At 35.3% G+C, this 12,800-nt stretch overlaps 1 protein-coding gene and 2 long non-coding RNA genes across 6 annotated transcripts; 2 read left to right on the top strand and 1 right to left on the bottom strand.

Moving 5' to 3' along the window:
* Window positions 1–5,756: 5,756 nt before the first annotated feature.
* Window positions 5,757–10,309, bottom strand: LOC130459123 (uncharacterized). 4 transcript variants are annotated; one of them, XR_008920086.1, is made up of 4 exons: window positions 10,170–10,309; window positions 9,777–9,850; window positions 9,392–9,458; window positions 5,757–6,643 (listed from the first exon to the last, which is right to left on the bottom strand). XR_008920086.1 is itself a non-coding variant. In XM_056827828.1 (3 exons), exons 1-3 carry the CDS (start codon window positions 9,860–9,862, stop codon window positions 6,449–6,451), a joined length of 348 nt encoding a protein of 115 aa, XP_056683806.1. In that variant the 5' UTR covers window positions 9,863–10,162; the 3' UTR covers window positions 5,757–6,448. The 4 variants fall into 4 exon arrangements, 2 of the variants coding, with proteins under 2 accessions (XP_056683806.1, XP_056683805.1); XR_008920085.1 differs by having other exon boundaries at window positions 5,758–6,643; window positions 9,392–9,467; XM_056827828.1 differs by lacking the exon at window positions 10,170–10,309 and having other exon boundaries at window positions 9,777–10,162.
* Window positions 6,655–10,244, top strand: LOC130460142 (uncharacterized). The gene is made up of 3 exons (XR_008920088.1): window positions 6,655–8,042; window positions 8,985–9,180; window positions 10,159–10,244. It is a non-coding gene; the product is annotated as an uncharacterized lncRNA (long non-coding RNA).
* Window positions 10,310–10,533: 224 nt separating the features above from the next.
* Window positions 10,534–11,556, top strand: LOC130460141 (uncharacterized). The gene is made up of 2 exons (XR_008920087.1): window positions 10,534–11,039; window positions 11,152–11,556. It is a non-coding gene; the product is annotated as an uncharacterized lncRNA (long non-coding RNA).
* The last annotated feature ends 1,244 nt before the right edge of the window (window positions 11,557–12,800 follow it).

The following is a 12,800-nucleotide window of genomic DNA, read 5'->3' as shown; positions in this document are numbered from 1 at the left end:
TAACTCAAAAACTTGGAATCACGATCCGAATCAATAGTCTTGGGAATTTCATGCAAACGAACAATCTCTTTATAGTACAAATCAGCCACATTACAAGCATCATCCGTTTTGTGACAAGCAACAAAGTGAGCCATCTTGGAAAATCTATCAACAACGACCATAACAGCATCCTTACCTCTTTGAGTACGAGGCAAAGCCACTATAAAATCCAAAGAAACATCTTCCCAAGGACGAAGCGGAACTGGTAATGGTGAGTACAAACCGGGCTTGAAAGAACTCTTGCCATCACCTTCATCCATGACTGTATCATCCCCTCCCCCTTTAAAAGGAATTGACCTCAATTCAGCAAGGCCATCATCATCAAGATAGGGTCAGAGATCACCTACATTGAAAGTAGCATGGACATCCTAATCTCCCGGAAGCTCGATCTTGTAAGCATTATCATTCACACGTGCAACCACCTTGTAAGGACCTTCAGCCCTAGGCATAAGCTTGTTCTTGCGTTTGCTTGGAAAACACTCTTTCCTCAAGTGAACCCAAACCAAATCACCTTCGACAAACACCCGAGGCTTGCGATTGTTATTTGATTTCTGTTTATAAGGGGCATTGGTAGCTTCAATATGGTCACGAACTTGTTGGTGCAATTTCATCATAGATTTCAACTTGGCATCGGCATCTTTGTGAACCAACTCATCTTTCAGATCCAATGGAAAATATGGATTAATCCCATATACCACTTCAAATGGAGAATGACCAATAGCATAAGTAGGAGAACGATTATAAGCAAATTCAGCGTGAGCAAACTTGACATCCCAATCCTTTTGCATCTTACTTACCAACCCTCGTAACAACGTTCCCAAGGTTCGATTTGTAACCTCCGTTTGCCCATCAGTTTGAGGACGATGTGAAGTGCTAAACAACAATTTGGTTCCCACCTTTCTCCACAATGTATTCCAAAAATAACTCAAAAACTTTGAATCACGATCCGAAACAATAGTCTTGGGAATTCCATGCAAACGAACAATATCTTTATAATACAAATCAGCCACATTACAAGCATCATCCGTTTTGTGACAAGCAACAAAGTGAGCCATCTTGGAAAATCTATCAACAACGACCATGATAGCATCCTTCCCTCTATGAGTACGAGGCAAAGCCACTATGAAATCCATAGAAACATCTTCCCAAGGACGAATCAGAACTGGTAATGGTGAATACAAACCGGCCTTGAAAGAACTCTTGGCCATATGACAAGTCACGCACTTACCCACAATGTTCGTTACATCGCCCAACATTTTAGGCCAAAAGAAATGCTCCCTCGATATCTCCAAGGTCTTAGCTATGCCAAAGTGACCAGCCAACCCTCCACCATGAGCCTCACGAACTAGTAGCTCACGAATTGAGTGCTTGGGAATACAAAGACGATTGCCTTTGAAAAGAAACCCATCTTGCAACATGTACTCTCCATAGGCACCAACTGCACATTTCTCAAATGCAACTCCAAAGTCACCATCAGTCTTTCAAGGTCTCAAACCCCAATAGACGAACATCAAGTGTAGCAAGCAAAGTATATGTCCTTGATAATGCATCAGCCACCACATTGCTCTTACCATATTTATACTTCGAAGAAAAATGAAAGGATTGCAAGAACTCAACCCATTAAGCATGCCTTTGACTCAATTTTTGTTGCCCATTAATATACTTCAAAGATTCATGGTCAGAATGCAAGACAAAGTGACTAGAACACAAATAATGACTCCAATGATCCAAACCTCTAACAATGGCATAGAACTCTTTATCATAACTGCAATAATTCAAACGAGCAGCCCCTAACTTTTCCGAAAAATAAACTATGGGACGCTTACCTTGGATCAAAACAACACCAATTCCCACACCACTAGCATCACACTCGACCTCGAAAGGTTGAGAAAAATGCGGCAATGCCAAAATAGGAGCAGCACACAAACACTCCTTAATTACATCTAATGCCTTTTGAGCGTCCTCTCCCCATACAAACGCACATTTCTTCAAACAACTAGTTATAGGAATAGTAATGGTACTGAAATCACGAATAAAACGTCTATAAAATGAAACAAGACCATGAAATGAACGCACCTCACTTATAGTTTTAGGACTAGGCCATGATTTGATAGCCTCGATCTTGGACTGATCCACGGACACCCCATCCTTCGAAACCACATAGACCAAGAATACCACATTATCAACAAGGAACGAACACTTCTCTAGCTTCCCATAGAGCTTTTGAGCTCTAAGGATTTCAAAAACATCCCTCAAATGAATCAGATGCTCCTCTTCGTTCTTACTATACACCAAGATGTCATCGAGATATACCACAACGAATCTGCCCAAAAATGATTTAAGCACTTCGTTCATTAGCCTCATAAACGTACTAGGAGCATTAGTGAGACCAAATGGCATGACGGTCCATTCATACAAACCATGTTTTTTCTTGAAAGCCGTTTTCCACTCATCTCCTTCACGCATCCGAATCTGATGATAACCACTCCGCAAATCAATTTTTGAGAACAACATAGAACCATGGAGCTCATCCAACATATCATCAAGTCTCGGAATTGGAAAACGATACTTGATGGTAATGTTATTCACAGCCCTACTATCAACACACATACGCCATATCCCATCTTTCTTAGGCCCAAGCAACACCGGAACACCACATGGACTCAAGCTTTCTCTAACATAGCCTCGACTCACAAGTTCATCAATTTGTTTTTGCAACTCCTTTGTTTCCTCCGGATTGCAACAATAAGCAGCCTTATTAGGCAAAGAAGTCCCTGGAACAAGATCAATTTGATGTTCAATACCACGAATAGGAGGCAAACCATGTGGTAATTCGTCGGGAAATACATCCTTGAACTCAAAAAGCAACTCGGCAATGGGACTGCCTTCTTTCCAATTTTGGCCTTCGATCGAACTTTCCTTAGCCACAAGCAAATACACCAAATCTCCATGATCTAAAGCTTGCTCAATATCTCGTTCACCAGCCAACATGGTGAGATTCGACTTCTTTTTTGTTGCACACTCATGGATGGAACCGCTTGTGATGACATAGACTTTAGCACAATCTTCTTGCCTTTGTCTCTCAACTCATACTCGTTGCTTCTCCCCTTGTGAACCACGTCCCTATCAAACTGCCAAGGACGACCCAACAAAATATGACAAGCATCCATAGGAATAACATCTCAAAAAATCTCATCCACATATTAAGCCATAGTCAAACCAACCCTTACTTGTTTCGACACCTTCACACTATTACCATCATCGAGCCAATGGAGTGCATATGGCCTAGGATGGGCTATAGTGATTAAGACTAATTTTGAAACCATCTCACTAGAAGCAACATTGGTGCAACTCCCCCCCATCAACAATCACACTACACCACTTATCTTTCACTAAACATTTAGTATGAAACAACTGGTCTCGTTGGTCCGAATAAGTAGATGCAATTTGGGTTTGTAGAGCTCTAAGAACCAGATTTGTGTCATAAACTGGAGCTTCATACCCCTCCTCCTCTTCATCGCCACTCTCATCAAACACAAATACGTCCCCCAACCTCTTCTCCTCTTCAAACAACTGCTTACAGCATTCAACAGCTTCTCTCAAGGTCACTACCCGTTTATTTGGACACGCATTTTGATAATGCCCAAACCCTTGACACTTAAAACAACGCACCTTGGACAGACTTGTTTCTTTGGTTGAGTTAACTAATTTTGGGGCAGCCGTAGAATTACTTGAACCTATGGTACTAGGTGATGTCTTTGGTTTCAAGAAAGGTTCGGATTTAGACCAAGACTTGGCCTTACCATCCATACTCTACGCTCCCCCATGTTTTGCTTTCCCTTGGTTTTCCAATATGGATAAAGGTCTACGATATTGGCAATATTGTAGTTTAAACACCTTAAAAATCTAGACAATTTTAGTTCTTCAATCTCCTCAATTTCCCCCACTAAGGACAACTTTTCAAACTCATCAATATATTCAGCCACACTCATTTTCCCTTGCCTCAATTCAGCAATTTTACGATAAGTCGTTATTTTATGAGTTGTTTGCACATACCTTTTACGTAGCTTACGTTTCAAAGACTCCCAAGAGGTGATTTTCTCCTTCCCATCACGCATTCTCTTGGATTTCAATCCTTCGAACCACAATGAAGCTCCTCGTCCTAGCTTCAATATGGCATACTTACCATGCTTCTCATCATCAATGTCCTTAAAACGAACATTCGCTCTATCTTGCGCTCCCATTCCAAATAAGCTTCCGGATCTGTTCCACCAACAAATTCAGGAAGTCCCGTGACTTTGAATTCATCCACAACCCATAGTGGATCACGTCTAGGATGCCTTCAAAATCCCCAATCTCGAACGTTCTTCAAGGCGTCTTGGAGATGTTCGTCAAAATCCATTTTAGCTCGTAATAATCACGAACAGCAGCTCGGATGCCACAAATGATACGAGTTTAAAAACTCGTTGTATGAGTAAGGATAGTTAACAAGCTAGACCTATAGCTCATCAAACGTGATTGAAAGGAAAGACTTATTGACTCACAATCGGCTCTTTGAGTAGGAAACACGTCCAAAACAAAGAAAATGTTGAATTATAATCAATAATTCAAATTAAACTGAAAACAAGGGTTTATTCTTCAAAATTGGTTATTTTATTCCATTCCAGAAGTTGGCTATAAATAGCCTAAACAATAAGCTAAAAACCAGTGGTTACAAGAGCTTTAAACAGCCATTTAAAAGCCATTTAAGAGCCTTTAAAACAGGTGGTTACAAAGCTCTAAAAGTCTCCTAATTCAGTCACCAATTTGGAGGTTACAAAGTCTTAAAACCCTCCTTACAAACAGCAATATTTAAAGCTAAATACAAGACTGAATTTAAATGGGATTAAAACAATTGTCCCCTTATTAAACTGAATTAAACGAAAACAAATAAAGATAAGCTTAAACGGACCATCAAACGCACTTGATTAAACAGACCATCAAACGCACTTGATTAAACGGAACATCAAACACACTTGATTAAACAGACCATCATACGACTCACTCAATCCAAGTCACCATGCACACAAAATGAGCCATCGAACCTAAATCAGCTTTGGTTCCAATTGTCACGAACAGCAGCTCTGATACCACAAATGATACAAGTTTAAAAACTCGTTGTATGAGTAAGGATAGTTGATTAACAAGCTAGACCTATAGCTCATCAAACGTGATTGAAAGGCAAGACCTATTGACTCACAATCGGCTCTTTGAGTAGGAAACACGTCCAAAACAAAGAAAAGGTTAAATTATAATCAATAATTCAAAGTAAACTGAAAACAAGTGTTTATTCTTCAAAATTGGTTGTTTTATTCCATTCAACAAGCTGGCTATAAATAGCCTATACAATCTCTATTATATAAGCCAGCTCCTGAGGGCTTTTAAGTAAATTAACTTTTCGTGTCCCCCAAGAAATTTACAATAACACCCTTTGCTGTTTCACAAATTGAAAAACAAATTAAAAAAAAAGGGAGACAGAAACGGCTATCCTTAAACAACTGCGCCCCATATATTCAGCCAGAATTTGTGGGATTGAAGAGAGAGATTGAGAGACTTTTATTCTGATTTATACGCTGATTTTTATTCTGAAAAATTGGTAAAATATTGTGGGATTGAAGAGAGAGATTTAGAGTTTTTTTTTTTAAAAAAAAAATACATTTGCCGGGTTCAATTTGATCGGAAAAGTTTGGAAATTTGCTGTAATGTCGATGAAAACGGGTACGACGACGGATTTAGCGGAGAAAATGTTGTTGATGGCTGAACTAGGTGGACATTATTGCTCCAAAAAAACCGAATGTTTGTGCAAAGATTGTTGTTGCCGGGTAACTACTTTATCTCTCTTGATTTTTACAGATTTTGGGAATTATTTTTGTGATTTGGGTTTTCTGTGCATTATTGAAATTGTTTGATTGAAACCCTTTAATTTGTTTGATGAAAGTTTGGAAATGTTTTTATGACCTGAGTAATTAAACCAGATTTCGCTTCGTTTTTAATCTGCAAAGTACTAACATGAGCTGCCATTATTCAAACTAGTATTTTATGCACGCGATGCGTGCGTGGATTTTAGAAATTTTATTGTGCCTAGTATTTCATGCATGCGATGCGTGCGGAATTTTAATTTTATTGTGCCTAGTATTTCATGCAGGCAATGCGTGCGGAATTTTACAAAATCATTCGCATAGTCCATATTTTGCGATATTGAGGTCATATAATACTCGAGCCTTACATGACGAATGATCGAATCTTATGACCAATTAAAGCTATTAAAAAACTTAACATTATTTTGATACAACTAACATATCCAATCGAAAAACCAAAATTGAAGTACTGAAAGTAAAGTTATTAAATTAAACATACAAAATAGTAAGTATCACTTTCTTCTTTTGCTTGCAATATATTTGTTTAACCACATGCACTCCTCCGCCCAATCGAGATGCAACACATAACCAACCGTATACGAATGTTCAGGATTAAAAGCTCCAATTGGTGGATGTAGCACCCACGAAAAAGCTCTGTATCCGAAACATGCAAATACTTTTTCCATCACTCGATTACGTCTATTAGGCTGCATGAATGTTAAAAAATATATTAAGATGTAAAAGCAACATGAGTTAATCATAAAAAAAAAACATTATCTTGTTAGAGTATTAGATTGAAACCTGTTGAAAACTGATTTTATTTCAGTAGCTAAACAACCTAATTGAATTATTTTATTTTGTTTCCTTTTTCTTTTCTGCTAAAACAAAAATTTTAATTTTTTTTAAAAAACCAAATGAATTAGTAAATTAAAGTAAATATTTTATTTTGATGCTTTTTATTTTTATTTTCCGCTAAAATAAAAGTCTATTCATTTTCGTTTTAATAAAGTTCGGAGAACGGACCTGTAATCAAACATAACTTGTCAAGTTAATGAGAGATATATTCATTTCGTTTTAAGTTCGGAGAATGGGCCGGCCCATTTCATTCTCAAATGTTGACAATAGGGGTCTTTTCTTTCCAAATTCTAACCCTAATTTATTTTTGTTGCTCCTTTCTCTCTCATTCTTATCCGCCGCTCTCCTGAAAATTGTTTCTCTTGCTTGCTATCACTCCGTTCTCTCTCCTCATTGCTACTTTCCTTCATTTCTCTCCTCAGAAAATGGTTTCTCATATTATCCCTCCTTTTCTCTCTCCTCTTTCCAACTATATCAAGACTCTCTCTCCTCCTGTAGTTCGTTTTATGGGGTTCGTTTGTTGGAGACTCAACTAAGTCATCGAAACGCCGTCGATTGGAATTGTCGACGATGCACAGGTAATATTCCTCATCTCTTCGTCAATTAATCTGTCTATGGTGTTGGGGTTCGAGGGTATTTAAAATCGCCTGATCAGGAGTTATTTTAGCAAATATTTTGATATTTTGAATGTCGTTAATATCTATTATTTTCGATCAATTTCGTTAATTGTTTGGGGAAATGTTTGGGGGTTTTAAGGGTTTGTTCAAATGATTTTTTTGGGGTTTTAATCATTCATTACTTCATGCAAAATATTGATTTAGGGAAATTGTTGGTAATTTAGGGTTTAGTTTCAGGATTAATTGATATTTAGGGTTTAAATTCATGATTAATTGTTGGTTCATTAATTAAAGTGTTTTTCAAGCAATTTGTGGAATAGATTAATTGTTGCTTAAGTGCTCAATTTGAGGTTTAATTGTTGCTTAAGTGATTAATTTGAGGATTAATTGTTGCTTAAGGGTTTGAGGGTAATTAATTGATATTTAGGGATTAATTTGAGGATTAATTGTTGCTTAAGTAATTGTAGTTGGAGTTCGTTTGCTAAATTGTTGCTTAACTAATTTTGATTGCACTTTTGGTTTGCATGTCGTGCCCTCTATGGCTCTATGGGTTGGAGAGAAAGGTGCAGATGCAGATGTGTTTTGGGAGGCGCTGGTAGAGGCGCTGAATTTAATTTACTTTTGTTTTAATTTGGTGAGATTTTTAACTACTTGTTAGTCAATTCTTTGCATGATTTTTGTAAGTTGGTAGTGGTATGATTTGTTGTTGAGAGTTAATAAGATTGAGATTGTGAGAATATGGTGTGGCTTCTTCTTTGTTATGGAGTTTGTATGCTTGTGAAAATTCTTGTTCATATAGTTCTATTTCCACACGCACCTGTGCAGCATAATAGTATTTGTTTATTTTTCACTTTGATTGCGGAGTATTTTTTAATTTCATTAAGGTTGTCCTATTTGAAGCCGTAATATTTGCAATAATACAATAATATGGCTTAATAGTATTTTCTGTTACATGTTAACCATTAGGATTGAATTTATTTATAGGTTCTTTTAAGCCTATTAGTTGTTTGAAACAGACATTTTAGATTTTAGTATTCTTGCAGTAGTGTGTTTATGGGTTCGTCAATTTTGGTGTTCTTGCAGTAGTGTGTTTTGTGAAATACATTTTGAGAGTCTGATCACTTTATCTTGAAATACTTGCAGTAGTGTGTTTATGGGTTCCTCAAAAGGTTGAAATTTGACAATTTTGTACTTTGTTATGTTGAATATGTAATTGTTATTCAATCTGATTTGATGGGCTTGTTGATCTCACTTTGTTGACTGGCTGACTGTTCATCTGTTCTTGAATTTTGATTTGGACCTGTAATTTTGGGTTTTTAGGAAATTGATATGCCCTATGGCCCTGACAATTAAACATTAATAATAACGATCGACGACAACCTTGTTTATCATGAATTCCTAAACTTACACGGAGTTTGTGATTGTAGGAATTATATTTATTGGATATAGACTTATAGCTAACCTGTGTGAATCAAAACTGTTAAAGTTTCGGTCTTCTAAAAGTTCCCTTCTTTTTGTTCTGGTTACTTTCATAGTTCCATAGAACTTTAATGATTTTTTTTAATGTTTTATGTAGGTACATCAAAATGACACGATTCAAAACTGTCAAAATGACACGAATCAAAACTGTTAAAGTTTCGGTCTTCTAAAAGTTCTCTTCTTTTTGTTCTGGTTACTTTCATAGTTCCATAGAACTTTAATGATTTTTTTGATGTTTTGGTACATCAAAATGACACGATTCATCTTCCCTCTTCTCTATTAACTGCAAAAAGGTCCGTATTTTGTGTGTCCTTTTCACTTGATTGTGTTTTTTTAGTGTATTGCATTCCCAAAACCAATAAAATCTGAAAGTAGAGATTAACTAATCATAACAGGCTTACTTAATTAAAAGCATGATGTAAAATATTAAATAATTAATTAAAATAAATAGAAGCATGCATATAACTATTTATTTTTTGTGTCAGAGATTGATAGGGCACATACCTTGTGTCGTTGGTTTTTGTTAAAAGATGATGAGCTTAAAAACTGAACGTTAAACTGAATGTAAAACCTGCAAAAACTATTTTTTACTTCAGATTTTCATGATTTTAATCAAATAATCTGTCAAATTAAACTAAGCACTCTGAAAATTGGTAAATTTGATTATAAACAATATCATAAATGTGACAAATGTGGACATTTAATTAAGAGGTTTTATTATTTGACACCTGATATGGAGATGTGAACCCTACTTAAAAAATTTCTCGAACAATAGCTAACTGTTAGATGATCTTAAGAAAAACTAAAAGCATGAAATAATTAATTAAAATCAATGGAAGCATATGTGTTGCTATTTATTTTTTGGTGAAGAGACTGATGGGGCACATACCTTATGTCGTTGGTTATTGTATGCCGTGTTGAATTTAACACCCAACTTAAAATCGAACGTACTGGAAGTAAATCCTGCAAAACCATGATTTCTTTCAAAATGTAATATGTCAAATTAAATAAAGCACTCTAAAAATTGGTAAATTGATTTTAAACAATATCATAAATTTGACAAATATGCATATTTAATTAAATTTGACAAATTTCATCTGCAAAAAATAACGAATAATCAATTTGATTGCAATGACCCGTTTTCTCTATAAAATTACAAATTGTTTTCTCTATAATTCATTTCATTGCAATAACCAATTGCACATAGCTCCAGTTTAATATCTCTATTAACACAGAATTTGTTTATATTTTGTACATTTATCGATGAGAAGAGTCTACTTACATGTATTGGCGGTGGTGGAGCTTTTTCACAACGAACCTCTGATGGAACTCTGGAACGCTGTACAGAGATTATTTGGTTTACATACTGTAATCAATCAATTTGTAGTTTTGGAAACAGTAATCAAGTTGTAATTTTATTTGATTCCTTTTTCTTTACTGACGTGAGGGATGAGAGTTTACAGGGAGAGATTACAGGGAAATTTAAATCCTTTCCTGTTTTGGTGAGAGATTACAGGCAGGGATTAAAAGGTTTCTTTCCATTTTTCTAAATCCTTGCCTGATTCCTTATTGGCCTTTAAACATTTAATTAGGAAATATCACACAAAGTTAGACGTTTAAATTGACGTTTAAAAAATTAGCCAAAAATAGATTCTGTTTTTAAATCAATAATTAATTCGTTTTTTAAAATAGATAATAATCAGAATTAATGTAATTATGGGCCATTAATCACGTTTTGGGCGTTAGAAACTGGAAGCCTGAAAGGGTCTGACATACACTGTTAAACAGAGAAGGGTGTTATTGTAAATTTAGTGGGGGACACGAAAAGTTAATTTACTAAAAAGCCCTAAGGAGCTGGCTTATAGAATAGAGATTCTTTGCCCAAAAATGAAAAAACAGAGAGAGAAATGAAGAAGAAAGAGAAAAAAAAATGTGGAGTTTTAGGAGAAATGGGATGCGTGCTCTCCCCCAAAACCTTTGAAGCTGTTGGGTCACTTCAAATTATAACCTAATACTTCAAATTAAAAAGTATGGTCTACTTGAGAGTTTAGGAGAAATGGGATGCCTGCTTCCGATTTCTTCTACTCCCCCGAAACCTTCATCCTCTCCGATTCTCTCTCCTCTCACATTTGATCGCTGCAACTCTTACAAGGTTAGTAACATTTTTTTTAGTTTTGAAATTTGATTAAAAATAATAATTTTTTTTTTGAGGGGAAAAATAATAATTAATTCTAGAGTTTTTTTTATTTCACTTTTTGTTACAGGTTAAAATTGATCGCAATTTGTTGATTTGTTGAAGGTGATTTTTTGATTTTTTTTGGCATTTGGGAGATTTATTTTGGGATATTTGATGTGAAATCTGTTGAGTTTTTGATGTTTTATTGAGTTTTTAGTGTCAAAAACATGTTTTTTGTTTGTGGAGAAGAAGACGAAGAGCCCGAATTGAAGGGTACCCGAATTGAAGACCACATATTGAAAAGACGAAAAAAGAAGAGCCCCTTCCCCTTTTATTAATTCATTTTTATTTTTATTTTATTCATTTATTAAACGAGTACATCTCAGCATTTAGATGTTTTTGTTGTTTTTGAGGGAAGATATATTCTTTATGTAACATATGAGGACAGCTGTTAGATATATCTATACTATATATTAAAAGGCGTTTGTGAAAACGTATATGTGTCACGTAGACTCCCTCCGTATTACGCCATGTCATCACTAATAAGCATCATGGTATGTTATTGACAACCAAAAAAGCATGTAGCAAGGATCGAGCATCGAACCTCATGGATTAAAAGTTTCACTTCCTACCATCTCAACTAGCTACAATGTTTGTCATATTTTCACATATAAATGTAAAATACAATCTTTTAAAATTGGGCATATTTTTGGAAAACGTAAACCCGACTAAAAGTAAAACCCGGAGCAACGCCCGAGCCACACACTAGTTCTTTATCAAAAGGAGTATTGATATATTTTTTTTATTAATTTATTTTTCCATACATAGAAGTATTGTATAGGCCATATCAATATTTTATTAATTAGGAGTTATTTGTTTTGTTTTTTGGCTTTAATTTTTAATGATTCTAAAATTTAAAGTTCCAAAAAGTTTTAAAAAATAACCCAACGTATCGTAAACTCTAGAGATTGCGTTTTGTGTTCCCGTTCCCGTACCACATTCCAGAACGTTCCGCGGTCTATGTAACATTGTGATAGACATATAATTTTGTTGGATTGTTAATTTTTACCGACATTATTTGTTAGTTAAATAGCAGGCCATCAACTAATTAATTGGCGAATTTGATTATTAGAATTGTAAATTTGAAAAAAATGGCAAAATTATGTTAAATTTGCAGGTCATTATATTTTGTTGCTGTAATATTATCCATTTTTATAAGATGCTGCAAAGAATTTGCCAACTCTTCTGAAATTGGGAGATAAATCATATGAAGACCCTATTACAACCAAACTGTCTTTCTTAGTCCCTGACAGTTTGACATTTGCCCGTCTCAATATATCCACTAACTGAAATGATTTTGTTGCAGGTTAAAATTGATCTGGCCATCAATTTTTATTTTTTTATTTTCCGAATTTTCCATCCACTTTTTTTAATATATTTTTTTCTGGGTTTACCCCTTCTCCTAGAGCTTACTACTATGGCCGAGGGGCTATTCTTATTTATTGGCATGTGTACATTGGGTTTTGTTTCTCACCCGTTTGTCATTTTGCTTCATATGCTTTCCATTTCAGCAGGTGTGCTCTATTAGGAGTATGTATTTACTCAGTTTGATCTGCCGTGTATGTTTTGTGTTAGATTGTTTGTGAGGACGCTCTAACCGTAACCCACAGAAAATAAGTACATTATGTAGTTTGCTTAGTTTTTTCACTTATGTAATAGAGATTATGTATTTTTCTT

Source organism: Spinacia oleracea, chromosome 4 (assembly GCF_020520425.1).
Source record: "Spinacia oleracea cultivar Varoflay chromosome 4, BTI_SOV_V1, whole genome shotgun sequence".
Lineage (NCBI taxonomy): Eukaryota > Viridiplantae > Streptophyta > Magnoliopsida > Caryophyllales > Amaranthaceae > Spinacia > Spinacia oleracea.
Note: the sequence above shows the minus strand (reverse complement) of the source record. Positions and strands in the feature narration are given on the sequence as shown.